General features: G+C 36.8%; 1 protein-coding gene and 1 long non-coding RNA gene across 5 annotated transcripts in view; one reads left to right on the top strand and one right to left on the bottom strand.

The window, feature by feature from the left end:
* The window catches only part of PTBP2 (polypyrimidine tract binding protein 2), an 88723-nt gene extending 70805 nt beyond the window's left edge, over positions 1–17918 (bottom strand). For all 4 annotated transcript variants that reach the window (XM_017660094.3, XM_017660095.3, XM_017660096.3 and 1 more), the window contains exons 1-2: positions 17781–17918; positions 16086–16116 (exon numbers count right to left, since the gene is read on the bottom strand). In XM_017660094.3, coding sequence (XP_017515583.1) covers positions 16086–16116; positions 17781–17788 — 39 coding nt within the window. In that variant the 5' untranslated portion in view covers positions 17789–17918. The remainder of the gene's footprint in view (positions 1–16085; positions 16117–17780) is intronic.
* Positions 17919–19104: 1186 nt separating this feature from the next.
* LOC140848711 (uncharacterized) lies at positions 19105–22051 on the top strand. Its single transcript, XR_012129821.1, has 4 exons — positions 19105–19222; positions 20578–20624; positions 21645–21737; positions 21828–22051. It is a non-coding gene; the product is annotated as an uncharacterized lncRNA (long non-coding RNA).
* Positions 22052–22277: the final 226 nt, after the last annotated feature.

Here is a 22277-nt window from a genome sequence, read left to right as displayed (position 1 = left end):
TCATTTCACAATGTTGTCCTTATGTCGTATACCCGAGACTAACGCAAAGTTATACTTCAATTATATCTCAATTTTTAAAAAGCAAAAAAAAAAAGAGAACTCAAAGTCAAAATTTACTGCCAAAGGTATCAACTCATTATATCTGATCTTTAAGACATTTTAAACAAGAAAATAAACAGGATCTAACTTAAAGTGGAATAATAATGAACTAAATCTAGTGAGGAAAAAGAAAAACAAATTATTTAAGCAAACAAACATACAAAAGCTGGTTCTTTGAAAAGTCCAGTAAAATAAGGTCTGTGAGAGGCAAAAAAGAGAGAAAATATAAATATTCAGTAGTAGTAATAAAAATAAGCAGAATTCAAAAATGCTATACAATTCTGAAAACTATGAAATTCACTGAAACATAATTTTCTAGATAAGTATTGAATAACTGAATAAATCAGTAACTTCAGAAGAAAATGAACTATCTGTTAAGGAAGAAACCCTCTTTCCTCACCCCTTATACAAAATTTGTTTAAAATCCATGTAACATACAGGAAAAATGATGAGAAATACATAAAATGCTGATTAACTTTTGTAAGATCACCAGTGATTTATCTTCCTCTTTGCTTAAATAAAGCATTAAAGCTTTCTACATTTAATATGCCCTCTATAATTAGCAAAAATACGGGGAACAAAGGGTAAAATTTAGGTATGTTATGGTTCTCTTCCTCTGGGCTCAAGCACTGCCATCTTATTTTATCTTATTTTATTGAAAATGCAAATACAGAGCTCCCCCAATTAACTTACAAATGTAGTACAATTTAATTAAAACCCACAAAGTCTTCATGGAAGTTAGCCAATTATCTTAAAATGCATAAAGAAAATGCCAAGACAATTTTGAAGAACAAAGTTGTGAAATTCATTCTGCAAGATTTCAAGATTTACTGTGATGCTACACTAAATTAAGACACTGTAGTATTGGTTCGATGTTGGCAGCCGCGCTCAGAAAATAGCGCCCCATGCAGGGCAGCCGGAAGGCCCCGAACTTCCTAATGACAAATCATCCCACACCACTAAACTACATGCTAATTGCGCCTTAGCATAAGGACCAATGAGACCCACCAAATGGTTATGCTAATAAGGCATATGGAGCCGCACCAACCAGGTCAGAGCATGAGAACTATATAAGCAAGCCTCTCCTTCCCCTCTGAGTCCTGCCCAACTCATTTGTTTCACAAAGAGCTGAAGAATAAAGCTTTCTGCAGAAGAATCCTGCTGTTGTTGCGTGCTGTTCTTGCCGGCGAGGACGGGGCGCGCGACAAGTGGTGCCGAAACCCGGGAACCAGAACATCACCGGCACAGGGAGGACCCTTCAGACATCTGGAGAGGATTCAGAACTGCAGGTCAGAAGAAAGCCCGGAGGGGTAAGTTCCGAGAGGCCCCTGCTTTTTAGGATGATGGTTGATAGTTCTCTGTAAATAAGGAGGCACCATGGGGAATGCACCGTCATTAGTCACGGCGCTGCAGACAGCTCTCAAAGAGCGAAACTTGAAAGTCTCCAGCAAAGTCTTAAGATCTTTTGTGAAGGAGATAGACCGTGTGGCCCCCTGGTTCATTTGTTCAGGGTCCCTCTCAATCCCGAGCTGGGACAAACTGGGGAAAGATCTTGATAGAGAGGAGGAGGAAGGTAGCCTGAGGGGAGGCACCAGGCCCCTCTGGAAACTGATTAGAGCTTGTCTGCAAGATGAGAGATGTGAAAAAGTAATAAAAGAAGGTCAGAGAGCATTGACAGATATCCAAGAGAGCATGTCAGAAACGGAACGGGAAACAGAGAGCGCGCGCGGCCGAAAAAAGGCCACAAAAACGAAGGTAAAGAAACCTCAGAGTGAGGGAGAAAGCCCGCCTAAGGCAAAAGCGAAAGAGCCCCGAGAAGCGAGTGACGATCGCCTCGGAGAAAATAGTAAATACCCCTGGAAAGAGTTGAGGGACCTCCAACTCTCCAATAGGGAATCTGAGGAGGAATTAACGTCCGCAGAGGAAGGGGAAGAAAATAAAACCGCAGAGTGTAGAAGTAAGGGAACCAGCAAAGTTGAAAAGCGGACCAAGGAAAAAATGAAAGCAGGGTGTCCCCCGACGCCCTTTGCCCCGCCACCTTACGTGAGTGGCGCACTCTCCTTTTGCCACCCAGATACTCTTCAGGCAATTAGACAAATGTTTCCTGTATTTGAAGATAATGGCGTACGCTCTCACCAGCCCCTGAGCCATAAACAAGTTAAGGAGTTAGCAGAATCCGTTCGGGCTTATGGGGTCAGTGCCAACTATACCATAGCACAAGTTGAGAGATTAACAGAGACAGCCATGACACCCGCAGACTGGCAATATGTAACTAAGGCATGCCTTTCTAGTATGGGGCAATACATAGAATAGAAAGCATTGTGGCATGATATCAGTATGACCCAGGCACGCGCAAACGTGGCCGAAGGACAGCCTGCGTGGTCATATGATATGCTGACGGGCCAAGGACAGTAGGTAGCCAACCAGACCGCCTTCCCCTTACAGGTATACGCACAAATAAACACGTGCGCCGCCAAGGCATAGAAAGCCCTCACCAACAAAGAGAAGTATCAAGCAATTTGACAAAAATTATTCAGGGGCTGAGCGAGCCATTTTCTGACTTTGTTGCTCGTATGATGGAGGCCGCAGGCAGAATATTTGGAGATCAGGAACAAGCAATGCCCCTAGTGGAGCAATTAGTATTTGAACAATGTACCAAAGAATGCAGACAGGCGATAACACCCTGGAAACAGAAAGAGATACACGCTTAGTTGAAAGCCTGTAGAGAAATAGGAGGGCCACTCACCAACGCGGGCCTAGCCGCAGCCATATTACAGAGCCACAAACAAGCCAAGATCACTAACAGAAGTATTAAATGCTTTCACTAATCTGTCACGAGGCCTGTCCCAGTATCTTTCAAGAAACTGGTCCCAAGACTTCGATGAGACACTAGAAGAGCTGCGGCAAGAAATTATCCACATCAACTCCACCCGTCTAGATATCTCCGTAGCGGAAAGACTCTCTTCCTAGTTCCTCAGAGCTCTCTCCCACGTCAAGGAGTGAGCGGGCATGGCTAAGATGGGCGTGTTCCTGCTTAGAGGTCTCATGCTCTTACTCTGGTTGTTATGCAGACTCCGCAACCAACATAAGCAGGACAAGGTGATCCTTGCTCAAGCCCTAATGGCGATAGACGTTGGCGCCTCTCCCCAAGTGTAACTCAATATGCTTAAGAAAGAAGCTCAGCTTTAGCTTGAGGTAGCTCTTGCACCCTGAGCCCATGTGGCACTGCACCAAGCCCGAGTACCTCAATGCTTAATCACAGCTTTCTTTAAGAAGCTCATGGTGCAAGAGAGTTGAGAAAAAGGGTCCAAACCCTTTGTACCAAGCAGTCCCAACGCCAGCCAGAAGATGCGAGGCAAAGCACTGCAAGAAGTCTTAGACCCCTCTGAGAGGCATGCCTGACTGCATAGGGGTAGATGCCCAGAACCCCTCTCCAAAAAAGGGGCATCAAAAAGTATGATAGAGGTCAAGCCTCTGTCTCCGCCTCTACTGGCAAGTTCCGCCTTGAGCTTCTGTTAGACAAAAAAGGAAGAGATGTTGGCAGCCGCGCTCAGAAAATAGCGCCCCATGCAGGGCAGCCGGAAAGCCCCGAACTTCCTAATGACAAATCATCCCACACCACTAAACTACATGCTAATTGCGCCTTAGCATAAAGACCAATGAGACCCACCAAATAGTTATGCTAATAAGGCATATGGAGCCGCACCAACCAGGTCAGAGCATGAGAACTATATAAGCAAGCCTCTCCTTCCCCTCTGAGTCCTGCCCAACTCATTTGTTTCACAAAGAGCTGAAGAATAAAGCTTTCTGCAGAAGAATCCTGCTGTTGTTGCGTGCTGTTCTTGCCGACGAAGACGAGGCACGCGACAGTTCAGGAATAGACAAGCAATGAAATAAAATAGCCCAGAAACAGTTCCATGATATACAGAAACCTGACAGCTGACACTGCAGATCTGTGTGTGTGGGGGGGTGGGGGGGGACTATTCAACTGAGTACTAAATTTGTTATCCATAAAGGAAGAAAACCATTAAACCTTTAACACATAATACACAAAATTTAAATTGCAGGTAAACTGGGGCCGTAAATATGAAAATCAGAATTTTAAACTTTCAAAATGAAAATCTAAATGACTATATATGTAAGACCTTGACTTAAAGAAAATTTCATAAAACTAAAACATAAACGTGATGTTAAAATTTCTAACTTCTATTCATTGATGTAAAAAAAAGCCAAAAGGAGTTATCTGCAGCACATATAATTAATAAAGGTTTAGTATCTATAACATATAAACACTCCAAGGACTAAATAAGGAAAAAATAAAATCTACATTAAGAAGAAAGTGGACAGACTATGTGAACAGGCATTTAACAAGGAGAAATAAAATGGTCAGTGAACTAAGAAAATGCATCATTAATACTCAGGGAATTCAAATTAAAACCAGATACCATTCACATGTACATCGGACTGACAACAAAAAGTACAATGCCAGTCACCAGAGAAGATGTACAGAAACAAGAATACTCATATGTTGCTAACACTATAAATTAGCACAACCACTTAGGAAAACAGCATACCAACATCCAATAAACTTGAAAATACATACACCATATAACCCAACAACTCCACTTCTTAAAAAACTGGAACACTGACATACATCAATATATGCGTAAGAATGTGCATAGAAGCAATTTTTAACAGGAAAAATTAGAAACCATTTGACAAGAGAGTAATGGAATAGTCATATAATGATATACTATATGGCAATGGAAAATTAAAGTTACATAAACACAAAAGCAAAAATATTACTGAACAAAAATAAGTTACAGAATACATACAGCATGTAGCACACACAGTTTTAAGATGTAGGACAAAACCACATATTGCTTAAGATAAAAAATAAAGTGTAAGATATTAGTTATACTGTAGTTAAAGTATAAGAAATTCAGAGAATAGCTAACACCATTTACTAGTTAGCAGTTACACCTAGGTGGAAGTTGGGGGAATTATACAGAGGGTTTTAAGGACTGAATGTTTATGACCCCCCAAATTCTCTCTTGAAGACCTAACCCCCAATAACGCTATGTAGAGATGTGGGACCTTAGGAGGTAAGTAGGGTTCGAAGTGATCCAACTCCATACCCCAGAAAATTTTTTAAAGGCTAAAAAGGAATCCTCCACAGTGCCTCTTTAACACCATTAAAATGAGCTCTCTTTGTGTCCTATTCTTTTACTTTATTCCCCCTGACTTCCTTTGGATCATACATCTTTAATTTCAGTCATCCCCAGCCCCAATTATTTCAGAAGTTACACTCTATCCCTATTTTTATTGTACCTACCTTTACAATTTTAAAATGCAAATTTATCTGATTCTATCCTTCACTCTAGCACTGTTCAAAAGAAATGTAACGTCAGCTACACTGCAATCTTATAAATTTTCTAGCAGCCATATTTTAAACTTTTAAAAAGGAAAAGGTGAAACCGATGTATTCAAACCAAAATATTATCCATGTAATAAGTAAAAAAATTACATTCTTTTATTTTCATACTAAGTCTTAGAAACCCATGTGTATTTTTATTAACTGAACCATTAGCTACATGTCAAGTGCTCAATAACCAGGTATGACTAGTGGCTACTCTAACGGACAATATGGCTCAAAACAATACTACACCATTGGAACTTAAACTCTAGTTACTCTACTGCTCTGTTACATGTTGTCATGATTCATATTTTTGGTTTTATTTTTTAAACCCCAAGTAAAACACACACTGCTATTACCTTTTTACACAGTAATTAAATTTACAGAAGTTACCAGTTTCTTGGCTAACTACTTTTTTTTAACCTCAGACCTCCTTTCTGGAGTCACTGGCCTTCTTCCTGAAGTACAACTTCTACAAAATCTTCAAGAAGTCTGTTGATAAATTTCCTCAATTGTCTTTTGAGGGATAAAGGAGTACTTGTGAAAACGTTATTTTGTTCTACTTAAGTGGTAATTTAGCTGATTATGCAATAACAGGCAGACAGCTGTTTTCACTCAACACCTTGCTGTTACTCTTCCACTATTTTCAGGATCCTCACGTTGCTGAAAAAGCATACTTTCTTTCTAGTTATTATTTCTTCTCAGGGAACCTGATTTTTCTCTCACTTCTTTAAAGATCTCCTCTGTGTCTTTGGTGTCTGCTCCTATATTGAGATGTATCTAGAGTCTCTCATCTAAATCTAAGAATATGAAGCTCTTCAATTTTGGAAAATAATCAGTCTAACTTTTCAAATTCTGCTTCTCTGCAATCTTTAATTTCCCTTTTTAGAGCTCTAAATAGATATTTGTTAGAATTTCTCTTCCTTTCCTCCACATCTCTTAACCCCTCTACTATTTTCAAGTCTTTGCTCTGTGTTAGGTAATTTTTATTTTTTTGTTCACTACTCTCTTTAGTGCCATCTGATTAATTACTCTTAACCTAGACTCCAGGCTCTTAAAAATTAACTTACATAAACTTGAAACTAATATAACATTGTATGTCAATTACACTTCAATAAAAGAGACAAATACTTTTAAAAAAAACATTAAAAGCTGTGTACAAAAATTTTAAAATAATTTTGGACTTCCACACAAGTGTTCTTTCTAAATAAGACTTACAAATTAAAAAAGTGTAACAACCATGATCATCACTTGACCATGTAAGTGCATTCTGAGCTAAATCTTTTACAGGTTAAACTCCATAACTTTTGAGGTAGGTCCTATTTAGCCCATTGAAAAATTTATAAAACTGAAGCTCAGAGGATACCTTGTTCAATACAAAGTGGCCAAACGCTATGATAATTCTGTATCACACACTCTTTAACTTGACAAGACTGCCACTAAAAAAAATTGTGTGTAATTCTAATCTATGTTAATTTTAATACTGTATTTCTATTACACATGTTTTAAGTGAACTTAAAGATACTTTCTTTGTAGATATCCTTTAAGAATACTGATGAACAGATGTTTATTGAGAAAATACTATGATGAGCACAAACAAGGTGGAGGAATATTTATTAAAAGCAATATTCTTGGGAATAACATCACACACACACACACAAATTCAGGCAACAGATGTCTCCTAAAGGAAACATACCACCACTTATAAAATATTGCCTAAAATTAGCAGAAAGAAATATGATAAAAAGTCTCTAGATCCAATGACCAACTGAAATATATAAATGTTAAATCACAACATCAGTAGATGCAGATTGTGGTGTAAGACCAACAACCAGTTTTCTTAAAAAATAAAGCAATTAAAAAGTACACAGGTGTGAAAAGAATTTGTAGATAAATATAAACATATCAATCTTATGTTGATCTTATTTGATCCTAATCCCCTCTCCCACTAAAAAAAAAAAAAAAACCTGTAAAAAATACTATGACTTTTGAGACAATTACAAATTTTAATACAAATTTGGCATTTGATAACATTAAGCAATTGTTGGGTTTTTTTTGGTGTCCTCACAGTATTGTGGTTAATTTCTTAAAAGAGACTCCTTATCTTTTTAAAGAGATACAATGAAACACTAAGAAATTAAACAATATATTATCTGGAATTTGTCTCAAAATAATACAGGAGGAAGAAAAGTCGAGTGTGGGTATCATAATTTTAGCAGTGGATTGTTTATTATTGATGATCATTGGGACTAAATGAGAAACAATGGTTTTTACAATACTGTTGTCTTTTTTCATGTTCAAAATTCACAACATTTATAGAAAGACTCATTGCTCAAAAACACATACCTTTCATACTTTTTTGTGTATCTATTACTTATAAAGTAAAAATATTACTTAACCGCCTTAGTCCCTAAGGCAATCTGTCTAAAACTAAATTAAAAACACTATTACAGTTTAGCAACACAATAGGCCAAATAAGAAATAAAAACATTTAGCAATTATAGAGACTTATGATTCTAATTCATAACATTCCATGTAATATTAAAGTCAACCTTTTTTGAAGCTTCATCTCCACATTCTAAAGGCAGCATAATGAGCTACTTCACATATGGAAACTTACAAGTATATAAAATAGGGCCTAACAAATGAAGTACAAATTGCATAACCTGCACTTAAGGCCTGCTACAACCTATTTGAGATTCTATCTTTCCTCTCATACCTACATAATAACTCACTGACATAAAAGCCAAATTATTCAGTTCACTGTTAAGTGACTGTGAATGTGTGCCAACCTATTACAACAGAACTTTTGCCATATCATTCTCTCAATATATACTGCTCACCTTCTCTCGCAAACTATTTACAAAGCACAGGTCACAAACCACTACTCTCATGAAGTAAACTCTGATCCTACTAATCAAAACTAATCTCTCCTACTGTAGCCATATGGCACTTGCTTAAAACATTGTGTACTTATCTCTTTAACTAGATGACATCCTAGAAGATACAGCTCTTTCGGATCTCCAGAAAAAAGAAGTAATGTTGTGCAATAAAATAGGTGCTTATCTTTTTATTGATAAATGACTCATGAGATTATGTGCATACTGAAGCCACAGACCCTTCCTGAGTCATTACATATTTACTGAGTATGCACTATTGAACAGATACTGTTGATGATGGAAGGGCAATAAAACAAGTAACGCCTCTGCTTTCAAGGAGAGTATCTTTGGCCTCAGTTATCTTTGAATCACCATTTTCTAATGTGCTCTCATTTAGTAGCCACACTATAAAAGTTTATAATTTGAAATTCTAATACAAATACCCTCACAAACATATGTAGCATTTTAAGAAAAATCAAAATCTAAAAATCCAAGTTTTAATAAAAGCCTATTACTATAAACAAAGTTACGTTCAATTATTACAAAAAAAATGTTTAGCATTATTTCACTGTAATTATCTACAAAAACCAACAATGATGAATTCAATAGCTATATTATAACTTAAACTGTACATTCAGCAATTTATAACCAGTGCTTTCAAATTCTACTGAAATCCACTGTGGAAAACACTAACAACTTCATTTAACAAATATATCCTTTATAATTATCCAGTTATAAATGCTTCATTTAGTTAACTTAGTAAAAAGACAACTACTACAAATTTCACTATTTAAAATCTGCATCCAAAAAGTTAACATTTATTGTATTACCATCTTGTATTATTCTAGTCATTTCATGTATGTCTTACCAAGTAATAGTCCCATTATTTTGCAAAGATTTCAGTGCCAAATGATTTAGAGTATAAAAATGAAACCCTTGAAATTACAAATTACAAATAATGTAAAAAACTATTTTAAAGAAATACAACAAGCTCTCATCAAAAATTCACAAATTTCCTTCCTTGTTTATAATCTCACTAAACTAACCAAAAAAGAGAGGTCTAAAATCGGTGAGAACTGGATAACTACAGCAAATTTATAATGAAAAATGAAATTTCAACGTATCATAAACTGTCAAATTTGGATAGTCTATGTGTTGTCAGTCAGTTAACATTAACTGAGGATCTAGTTTGTGGAAAATACCTTTTGTCACCATCACATTTAATCTTCAAAACTATTACAATCCCTATTTTAAAGGTAAAAAAACTGAAGCTAAACATGTTTTAAGTGCCAAATAGACAAAAAATTATGCTTATTAAAATATCTACACGTCTAAAACTATACAAAGTCAAAAAAAGTAACAAACTGTAAGAAAAAGTACCTATGATGCATGTAAAATCAATTTTTATTTTCAAATTATATAATCAGAGTTGCAAAAAACAAGATGATCATTAAAAGAGTTCATATATACAAAGAGGCAGTTCAAAGGAAATGCAAAATCAAATTTTTTAAATCTCATGCATTCCAAAATATAAATTACAAAATGCTTTTTAAATCTAAAATTAGCTAATATTCTAAATCTTTATAAAACCCAAAACTGTAAAAGGTGTGAAGAAACAAGCACTCTAGTACACAGTTGTGGAAAACAAACTGGCGAAGAACTTTTTTGGCATTGTGGTTTTAAACTTTTTAACTGAATTTCACTCATCATTGCATTTTTACATCTATTTTAAGTATTTTCACACCTTTTACCTGCAAATGGGAATCTAGCCAAAGTGTCAATGTAGGAACTGAACTGTGGTGTGTCAAGCAACTACACTGTAGTGTCCATTATACAAAGAATGAGATAGGATTTGTAAGTACAGAGATCATATGTTTATTTTTTTAAAATCAAAAAATAGATGTACTTCTACTTCCAGCCAAGATGGTATATAACATGGTCCAGTTTGCCGTATTGAAACAACTTTAACAAACCACACAAAATATATAGAACAATAGTTTTTGAAACCACTGGACATCAGATAATGATGGACAATGATCCCAGAGTCTGAAAACAAATGAGGTGGGTCCGTGATTGCCCCAGCTTACTACCTCTAGAGAAAGTCCAGGCCACTGCACAGCTCAAGTGAAGAAACAAGGCTGAACTTCAAAAACTCCCCGAGTTGAGAAAAGAGCCAAGCTTCCAAGACCAAGGCAACTGGAGTTTGAATGGCAGAAAAGAAAGTTACATAGAAAGAACAGAAATCTGCAGTGAATCCCCCATCCATCCAAAGGATTCAATGCATGAGAGCATAACTACATTGTAAGAAGATATTGTCTTACTGTTTAAATATTTTTGAAAGATAACTGGCTGTTTAAACAAACCAAAAGAATGCGTTATAGAATTTGTAACATACAGAGAAGTAAAATGTATAAGAGTAGAATCAAGTCCAAGAGGGGGAAAATAAAGTATTCGAATTACTGCAATATTTACAGTTATTATGTGAAGTGGCATAATTACTCCTTCAGGGAAGGCTGTGATAAAAAATGTATGCTATAAATCCTAAAACAGTCATCAGCATAACAAAATAGTGATAAACTAATCACAAGAGATGAAATGGAATTCGAAAACTATTCATCCAAAAGAAAGCAGAAAAAGAGAAAAAAGGGAACAAACAGCACAAACGACAAATAGAAAACACACACTAAAGTGGTAATTTTCAAACTAACCATATTAGTAATAACATTAACTGTGTACAGTCCTAAGAACTAAAAAAGGGTAAGTCTGGATTTAAAGTCCCAAGTTTATGCTGTCTACAAGAAACACACTTTAAAGACACAAATAGGTTGAATGGAAAAAGATACACCATGTGAATTCCGATAGCTGTACTAATGCAAAAAAAGTAGATTTTAAAGCAAAGAATACTAACAGTGACAAAATGGTCCTTGCATTATAACAAAGGGATAGTAATAAATAAACTAGTAACAACAATAAATGCATCAAGAGGACATAGCAATCCTAAACATTGACGCATTAATCATAAAACTTCAAAAACATAAAGCAAAAACTGGTAGAACCACTGGGAGAAACAGACCAATGCACAAGTTAGGGAGATTTCAATACCCTCCTCTCAAGGGATGAAATAGAAAATGAGAAAAGGTAGAAATCACTTGAACAACACTAACGTGACTTAACTGACATATATAGAACACATCACCCAACAACAGCAAAGTGCAAATCCGTGTCAGATGCATATAAAACTAACACAATATGTACTATTTGAGCAATAAAAGAAGTCTCAACAAATTTACAAAGATTAGAGGCTTACAAAATGTATTCTCTAGCCACACTGCAATTACAGGAACAGAAAGATCTGTGGAAAACGTTATTTGGCAATTAAGGAGCATACTTAATAACAAATGAGTCAAAAATAAATAAAAATATAACAATATACATTGAACTGAATGAAAACAAGTATACATATCAAAATTTGAGGGATGCCATTAAAGCAGTAACAGAAAATACATACACTAAACCTCTATATTAGAAAAGGAAGGTCAATGACATCAGCAAACTAAATACAAAGCATTAGAAAATTAAGACAGCAGACATCAAAAAAATAGGAAAGAAAACAACAAAGAACAATAAAACTAAAACAGATTTTTGGAGAATATTAGTAAAAATCAGTAAACCTGTAGCGAGAGGTGTCTAAAAAGAGAAAAAACACAAACTACTAATATCAGGAATGAGAAAGGTGACATCACTACAGATTCTACAGATATCAAGAGTACAAAATAGTAGTGTGAGAAATAATTTTATGCAAACAAATTCAGTAAATTTGATGAAATGGACTAATTCTATGGAAGGCATAAATTACCAAAGCTCACTCAAGAAGAAATAATAACCCGAATATTCCTCTGTCTATTAAATAAACTGAATGTCCCGTTTAAAACCTTCCCTCAAAGAAAACATCAGGCTCACACATTTAAGAAAGCAACATCATTTTGGACATTCCCTCTGACATCAGGAACAAAGTAAAGATGCCCTCTCTCATGGCTTCTATTCAACACTGCACTAGATACCATAAACAAGAAAAAGAAAAAAGTGGTATCCAGATAGGAACGGAATGAAAATAAATAGTCTATGCAGAAAATCTGATAGCCATCTACAAAAAAGCTGTTAGGTTTATTAAGTGAGGTCGGCAAGGATGCAGAATACAAAAGCAATATGCAAAAATACTTGACTTCTATGCACTAACAACTGGAAACTGAATTTTTTAAAATGATTCATGATAGCACCAAAAAATATGAAATGGATAAACTCTGACAAAAATGTACAAAAGCTACACACTGAAAACCAAAAACACTGAAGGAAATTTAAAAAGATCTAAGTAAACAGAGAGAAGTTGTGTGCATGGTTAAGAAAACTCAATATTGTTAACATGTCAATTTTTCCCAAATTGCTTTATAGATTCAAATTAATTCCAATAAAACACTAATAGTTTTTTGTAGAAATGGACTCATAAGAAAATATAAAGGACCTAGAAGAATCAAAACAACTTGGAAAAGAAAAAAGGTGGAGGACCATGACTACGCAGTTTCAAGACTTAATATAAAACCACAGTAATTAAGACAGTACGTTTTTGCCATCTAGATGGACAAAAATGTGTCAATGGAAAAGGAAATGATGTAGAAATAGAACCACGTACACATAGATAACTGATTTTTTACAAAGGTGAAAATCCAATTCAATGGAGAATGGATATAGTCTTTTGAACAGATGGTGATGGAGAAAGTGGATGTCCATATCCAAAACCAAAAAATTTTGATTCATGCTTTGTACCCTATTAACTCAAAGCATTAAATGCAAAACCAAAAACCATACAACTTCTGTTAGAAAACCAACAAAATCTTTTGAGACTTTGGGTTAGGCAAAGATGGTAATATGACACCAAAAGTGTGATACATACAAGATAAAAGTTGGTAAACTGAAATTCTTCAGAATTAAAAACTGCTGCTCTTCAACACACTGTTGAGAATGAAAACAACTGTGGCAGAAGATATTTATAAACCATGTATCTGATAAAAGATTTGTAAGCAGAATTACGACTTTTCAAACTCAATAAAAAAGTAACAATTAAAAAAGTGAGCAAGAGAATTTAAACACACTTCAAAAAAATGACACAGCTGGCAAAAAAGCACATATAAGAAGATATCCAACACGACAGACTTTAGAGAAATGCAAATTAAAACCCCAAGATTACCTCTTCACATCCACTAGACTATCTATTATCAAAAAGAAGACAATCACAGGCATTGTAGAGGACGTGGAAGGGCTGGAAAACTCATACTCTTCTGTGGCAATGTAAAATAGTACAACCACTTTGGAAAATAGTTTGCAGTTTTGTAAAAACTTGAACATATGATACCATATGATCCTGCCATTCCAATCAGAGACATTTCCCAAGAGAAATGAAAGTTTACAGGAAAAAAACTTGTACAGGAATGTTCACAGCATCGTTATGTGCAACAGCCCCAAACTGGAAAACAACCTAACTATCCATCAAGAGTTGAACAGATCAACAAATTGCTGTATTCCATACAGTGTAATATAACTAAGCAATAGGAAAAGACAACTGATACACAACATGGGTGAATCTCAAAATAATTAGGCTGAGTGGAACAAACCAGACAAAAACGGATACATACCATTTGATTCTGTTATTTAAAATTATAAAAAATGCAAACTAACCTATAGTGACAAAGTGTTATCAGTGACTGCTTGGGGAAAGAAAGGAAGACAGGAGGGGCTACAAAAAAACAAATGATACTTTTGGGGGGGGGGTGATCAATGCTCATTACTTTGCTCAGGTATATAAATATGCCAAAACATTGTATACTTTACAAATATGTGTCACATTAGTTTCAAAAAGGCTATTTTTTTTTTAACAAAGGTAAGGTGTGGGCCAGTACACATAGTATGAATCCATATGTGTAAACAAACAAGGATGTTAATGTGAGTGGTAATATATAAATTAGTAATTTCAGGAAATATGCACCAGAAAATATTAAATTACCTACAGTCAAGGAACAGGACTAGAAATAATGGAGAAATACTTTCCACTTTGAATTTTTTAACTATGCACATGTATTACTTATTTTTTTTAATTTGAGGGATTATTTGTACACAGGCATGACTCAAAGCAAAAATTCTTGACTATTCCAAAAATTATATAACTTTATTCAAATTTTTATATTAAACAATGGATAAAAAATGGTTAGCAATTATTTCTTATATCATTGTCTAATGTTTTCTCCTCAAACCACTAATACAGAAAACTGGTATAATCCATAAGCTATTATCTGGACATCATAGTCTGACTTTCCTCATTTCTCACAGCCTACTCATTCTAGGTCTTACCTGAGTTCCTTCTCTCCTCATCCATTAATTGTGAACAATTCAGACTTGCATTCATTTATTCTTTTACAAAATTCACTTCCAGGGGATATCTATTTGGATGGTAACTACAATATATCTACATCCTGCACTCAAGCTATTTCCAATTTCAAATCCTACAACTACGTCAACTTAGACAGTATCATTGCCATATGAAAATAAATACGCCTACCCCAAAAAAGCTCATTATTTCTCCCCCAATCTATATAATGTGAACTCAACAAATAAGTCTAAATACTTAAGCATAGACAAGTATCTAGTTCAGTATAGGGCTGAAGGCAGAAAATAAGCAAGAAAATACCAAATATTTACAGAAATATTCTAAAGAGTATCAACACTGTCACGGATGAAATCTTAATTCCAAAACAATACTTTGACCAGTCTGCATCATCAGACTAAGCACACAGCCTCTCAAAACACATGAAGAGGGGAAGTGTCACTGTACCTAACAAGCATTTGAGTACTAGGCTTGAAAGATACTGTGCCAGGATTGGAAAATTAGAAAGAAGACAAGTACCATGCCCCAACAGGGCAGACAGACTTGCAAGCAAGTAATACATCATGATGTTAAAATGTGCAAGGATTCAAGGAAATGAAAGACCTAAATACTGAACTAAGGTTTAAGGAATGAGTAGCTCTCCCGGTGAAAAAGACTGTGAGGAAAGCAAGGCAGGTGGAGGGGAGGAAGGGAGGGAGGGAAGATTCCAAATGATCTCTACCATAAGGCCCATCTTCCTTTAACAGAAAGGAAAAACCAGCTCTTTTAACTTGACTCTAATTTAAAGCTAATTGTCTAAAGTTTCTTTGCTAAGGGTAATTGATTTCTAATGTACTTTTATAATTTCACAGATACGTGAGTCTTCATAAGACAAAAAAATTAACAAAAATCTTAGATTAATAGAGGTATATGATGTAGGTCAAATCACTTACCTGTCCATTTAAAATCGTAATTTCCCCTCAGAAAACTGGAATATCATTTACATGCACAGAAAGCGATGTCTGAAAGCTTAATTCCTTGAACACCACTCATACCAATTTCATAATGTTAGTCACAGACTACCTTTCCAGAAAAACTTAAGGTTTTTGTCTATTTAATTATAAACTATTTATTTAATTCAACTTAAAAATTAAAACACTTCACACTTGGGTTTTATTAAGTATATCATAGTTTTCAAAAGCTAACTGTAAATTTCCATTAATGATAATAGTAGGTTCAGCAATGCAGTTTTCATTAGTTTCAAACAGTCTTTTCCTACCTTTACGCCAACTGCAACTTCAGTGACAATTCTGCAACGAAAAAAAAAATAGTTTCAACTTTTCGTTATTCTTTTAATGGTCACTGTTCGACTGTGAAACTTTTTAGGGTAGTTCATCATTCATAAATTTCCACTCACGAGGCAGATGCAAAACAAATACACAGTCAGTGACATTTCTTTGTACTGATATCAACTTGGTTTTCCAGAAATGACTTGCAAATGTAAGATGAAATTGACTAAACTTAGGGTATGTTTTAAACATTGTAAATAGCAAAAAGAACAAAATCTCAAACACTATAATGCTATTTCTACAAAGCTAGTACACTTCGATTAGTAATTTAAAAACTTAAAACTCCTAGGCATCTTGAGAGAATTGGGAAACATTAATTCCGGTGCAAGTTTTGCCATCAATTTCCAAGCTGATCTAAGGGGAATACTGAACTTCTCTAGAACTATGTTTCATCTGGAAAATAATCTCCAGATAACCTCTAAAATGATTTAAGTTTTGTTATTCTATTAACTTTTATATGGTCTTGACTTAGTATCTTTAAAAACACCCAACTTCAGACACATTAGCAAAATAAACTCATAATTTACTTCTGCCTCTTCAAATAATCATTAATTCTAATAAGCGTACATTTACAATGATACTGCTTTTAGCTCTCAAATGGGCTGATTACAGCTGTATTTTCACCCTAAAGGGTGTCTTCCAACAATGAGCTGAATTGTGAAGCCTTTTCAGATGTGGAACATTAAGTACCAGGGAGACCCTGGTCCATGTCATTTCCCAGAGCCCTGGCCTCACCTCACTCGGCATTATTTTCACTCAGGCTCTAAAAGATGCAGCATGAATCTAGCTTTTTGTAGTTGTTTTTGTTTTTCCAGAAACTGGGTAAAGTAGCTAAAAAAGATGGCCCTGTGACTATGGGCTCTTGTTTCTGCCATGGCTGCTGGTCTTCGCCCATGTGACTGATGTCGGCCACAAACACTCCGTTTATTAATGATTTAATTTCTGGGCCCTTTTGCCAAGCCTTGAATGTTCTTAGGCCCCACAAAAAGGCATTTTTCCCTGCCTCCCGCCCCCACGACCAGACTCCAGTGAAAACAAAGGAGTGTGGCATCTCGCCCTCGCGCTCCCCTCCCCCCGCGGCTCCCGGGCGCTCTCCCCGAGCTCCCGCCACCGGCATCTCCCTCGGCCAGGGCGGGCCGGGCGAGGCCGCAGAGGTCCGGGTCGGCCGAGGGGCGCCGAAGTGCCTCCCTCCTCTCGCCCCGGGGCCCCCCGAACAGGCCTGCCTCTCGGCCACCGCACTCGCTCCCGCAGGAGCCGCCAGCTCGGGGCTCGGGTCCCAGGTTACGGATCGAAATGGCTCCTGGAGGGGGCAGGGACCGGCGCGACGCTCTGGGCTTCCCGCCCCATCCCCCGCCGCCGAGCCCGCGCCCGCGCCCGCTCTGCGGTCGTCTCCCCCGCCATCGCCCCAAAGCCTCCCCGGCTGCCGAGCCCGCTTTCTCCCCGTTTTCTCGACCAGAGCCCGCGGGGAAAGCAAAGGGAGGGGTGTGTGCGATGGGGCGGCGGTTGGGTAACGGCAGCCCAGCCCTGGGAGGGGCCGCCGGAGGGTTTCTTGGCCGACCCCGAACCGGGCCGAAGAAGAGCCCCACTTCCCTCTCACACACCTCCTCGCTGGCCCCTTTACATACCCGTCCATTGCCGAACCGGACAAAAGCTTCGCTCACAAGAACCGAGCCACGCAGCCAGCGAGACACACAAGCGGCGAGAAAATGGCGGCCAGGGCCCGACGGAAATTGCCGAAGGTGTCGGAGCGCACGGGGCAGCGCGCGGCAGCGGCGACGGCGGAAAGAGCCGAGCGCGCCGGCGCCCGGCTGCGGGAGGCGAGCGGCGGGCTCGGGCCGAGGGGGGTGTGGGTTCCAACGCCGTCGCTCCCTCCGTGCCGACGCGTGCCTGTGGCCCTCCGCCCTCCCGGCCCAGGCCTGCTGCTGTGAAGCACGGCGTTCTGGGTTCCTTCTATACGCGCTTCTGAGAAGTCGCCATCGTCCTTCTTGGGCTGTGTGGTGGAGCACCCCCAACCCTCCACATCCGCTGACCTGGACCTTGGAGGGCAGACTGCTGCTGCGTTGCCACGCTTTTCCCTCCAAACAAAGTCCCAGCCTTCGACCCATGCGGTCCAAGGAAATTGTACCTCTCCACCTATGCTGTCTTTTATTTGTAGAGCCCTTCCATTATCTGAACACAAAAAAACTTTATCCCTTTAAACAAGATCACTGCTTAGTAAAAACAGTATTTTCCAAATCAAGTAGCTGTCATCAGACAAATACAGGCTCTTGCTTCCCGACGCCTGTAGCCCCATGCCAAGTGGAGGAAAATGTGATTCTCACCTCTGTTGATGACTAGTGGGCACCTGTAGGAAATAGTGATAATGTCTGGGTGGAAATGAACACAGGTTGAGCGATATGTTTAAGATTTGGCACGAAAAATGCTTCCCAATCGTTAGAATCTATCAATGGGGGCGACTTGAAAGGGAAAATGAAGGTAGGAGGCATTCAGCCTTCACCATTGGTTAGACATGGAAGAAACATTAAAACGGTCTATACAAATGTACTCCCTTTTCTATGTATCTCAGGGTCTCCATTTTAATTTTAATAGAGCATTTAGTCATTTCCTTTAGCATGTTTTTATCAGAGGATCAACAAAGTTTGAAAAGCATCCCTTTTTGGAAAATTTGACAAGCGCTTTTTGCCTGCAACTTTGTCACTACACCATTCCCCAGCCACACTACACACACACACAGACATTTAATCCTGGGTAATGAATAATACTCTCTATCTCTCTCCAGTAACTCTCAGTGCCCTCTGGGTTCTCCTGTATCTCTCTTATGGAAGTCTCTTACCCCTTTACTATTTGGAATTTCACTGTACTAAATGGTACTTTCTTTATAATTCATACAATTCTATTATTTTTAAGTTGGACCAACATTAAAGAATCCTGTCCAAATATTTTGTTACAGAGCTCTTCAAAGCACTCAAGTATTGAAAATGTTTTATTTGCCTCAGGGATTGGCAATCCTTTAAAAACAAAAATCCATTTCTACAACACCTTCGCTTTGCCTTAACCATCGACTTAGGTACGTAAAGGACCCATTATCAGTGCCATTAATAATCACTTTTCACATATTGTGGCTTTGTACATGTGTTTTTCACTCAACAGTTAGATGTAAGCTCCCAAAGGGCAGGAACTGTAGCATAATTATCTGTATTCCCCACATTGACTGGATCAATACTGATTCATGGGCTCTTGCTTTACCTTGGCAAAGACAAACTGTCCCATGAGGGGAAGCCTGTCCTCAGGTGTCAAAAGAAATTACAGTATTCACAGAAACACATTTTTCTTTATTATTTTTTCTTCTAGTATAGTACAAAACTACAAACAGTAGTCAATATGCTTGCTTATTTAAACCCATCACTTTCTAGAAAAGATTTAAGGTTCTCTACAAGTCAAGGCACATAAGGTACTAGTGAAATAAGTAAAATAAGGAATAAAACAAAAGGACAAAATATAAAGTGGAGTCAGGAATGTGGACAATGTAACAACATATATCACAAAAGCATGTTGTTGATTAAAGTCTGGGTTCAAATTTAGGCTCTTTCATGTAATGAACAAACATGTTCATTAACCTCTCCAAGAAAAAGTTTCCTTTATTGCAAATAATGGGATTAAAGATAAGGCCTTCACCCTAAATGGTTGTGAGGTTCTAAATGCCTTAATATATTCGAAGCACCTCCCTAGTTTAGTGACTTTGACTACAATAAATACTCCACAAAGGGTGCTATCATCATCTTTATTATTTTTGTTATTAACTGTTATTATTCACTTGAGAAGGAACCAGTTACAAATTTGGCTTTGGATTTTTAACATCCAACAATATTCCTACAAATAAATCTATATAGAGATTTTTCACAAAGGTTAAACATGTCACTAAAGTAATTAGATTGGCTGGTATCTAGTAGAATTAATCTGAGAAAATGTCATAGATAAATTTCTAAAACCTCATCCAAATCTAAATTTGTATGATTTTATGAGTTAACCATAGGGCAGATTATTAATCTCAACATTAGCAGATAACCAACTTTTTATATATGACAAGATTATATTAGTGTTTATGGATTCCTAACAAAATAAGGCAATAAAAAAGTGAAGTGCCTGTACAGTATTATTTTCATACCCATATCTTCTTTCAGTATAATGATTTGTTCTTTTCCTTCTGAGTGGTAAATGTTTTGACCTTTTACAGTGATTTACACTTATGTGAACAATGATTAAATCTAAATTTCAGTGTATGCTAAGCCAAAATGAGATATAATACTGATGCAATAAAAGTAGAAAATAGGGTCTTGTTCATAATGTTCTGATTTTATTCCTAGCTCCCCATCTCATCTACTGATAGTACTAAAGACTTTCCTTAACTTTTTCATGCTGCAGTGTTTTCTTAGGAGAAGAGGGAAAAGGATCAATTAGGTAATTTTTTGGTAAGTATTTTTAAATAGGTGATTAAATCCAAAATAGAGAAAATAAATTCAAAAGTTATAAAAGCATACACAAAATGCCCAAAAAGGGTAAATATATAGAAACAGAAAGTATATTAGTAGTTTCCTAGGGCTGGAAGTGGGAATGGAGAATGGAGAATAATTGTAAATAGACACAAGATTTCCTTATAGGCTGATGGAAATGTTCTCAACCTAGATTGTGGCGGTAGTTGTACAATCTACTAAATATACTAAAATTCATTGAATTATACATTTAATACTGGCAAATTGCATAGTATATCAATTATATATCAATAAACCTGTTACTAAAAGAAAAAGCATTTACCTTCTAGTCCTGACCTCCAGCTACTGAGTCATCTTCCAGAGGCAACCCATTTTACCAGTTTATTGAATATCCTTCCAGAGATGTTCTAATGCATACGTTGATTACACACATAGTATTTTTTTAATTCCTAAGTAGTAACTACAGCACACACTGTTTTGCACCTTATTTCTTAAGTAAAAAAATGTCTTAGAGAAGTTTTCTTAATAGTACATTCAGAACTGCTTCATTCTTTATATATGGCTGCACAATATTCCACCTAATAAATAAATATGATTCATTTAACTAGATCTCATTGATGGATGCTGAGGTTGCTCCCAGTCTTGCTATTTGCAAACACTTCTTGTTTCTAAGTCATTTTCAACATGTGTGAATATATCTGCTGGATAAATACTATAAATCCCTGAGTAGAATGCATTTTTAACTTTAAAACATGCTATCAAAATGCCCTCTATGTCACTGAGCCTTTGCAAGACAATATTAGCAATTCCTATTGTAAAAAAAGGGCTGATTTCTTTAACTTAAAAAGAGTTCCTACAAATTTGAAAATAAAAGACTAACAACCAAATAGAAAAATGGGTATAGCGTATGAAAAGAGTATGAACAAACATAACCAAAAAGTAAAAACAAAAATTCTCAGCCTCACTTTTAATACTAAATTACTTTTTTTTACTTGTTAGTGCCCTCCGCCCTCCCAAGCACCACCCCAGGCAGATACAGACAACACCCCCTGAGTACTGAGGAAAAGGATTCCTTTCCTAACTATCAGTGAGGTATGAAACTAGACAAAAGATACTTCTAGATATGCTAAATGTCAGAAGGTTTGTTTCTTACGCATTTTTTTCTTTGAACTCTTCTGGAAGGTGTATTTCCCAAAGAAGAACACATCAGTAAAGAACATATGGTATGAAGGAAACCAGAGATCCAATACGTTTAAGAGGAGAAGAAAACTAGATGTTGATGAAAGAAGGCCTAAACCAACAGCTATCCAGCCATCCTTGGGTTCCAAAGCTATATTAGACTAGAGAGCTCTAGGAAAGTTATCCCCAAGTAAAAACATGGAACTTATAGACCAAAAATATCTGAACATACTGAGCAGAGTTTTATTATGCTGTCAGAAAGTTTAGGGAAAAGAAAAATAATGAAAGCTACATGGGAAATTTTTTTTAGAAATTAACTCCAAGATAAATAAAAGTTGTAAGGAAATATAATCATAACACACTCTGAGAGGCACTTGTAAAGACAGTTACATCGTCATTACAATGTAAGCTCTGAATATTTATAAAATTAAGATTGTGAAACAATTTCATGGG

The sequence above is a fragment of the Manis javanica genome, chromosome 4, assembly GCF_040802235.1.
Source record: "Manis javanica isolate MJ-LG chromosome 4, MJ_LKY, whole genome shotgun sequence".
Lineage (NCBI taxonomy): Eukaryota > Metazoa > Chordata > Mammalia > Pholidota > Manidae > Manis > Manis javanica.
Note: the sequence above shows the minus strand (reverse complement) of the source record. Positions and strands in the feature narration are given on the sequence as shown.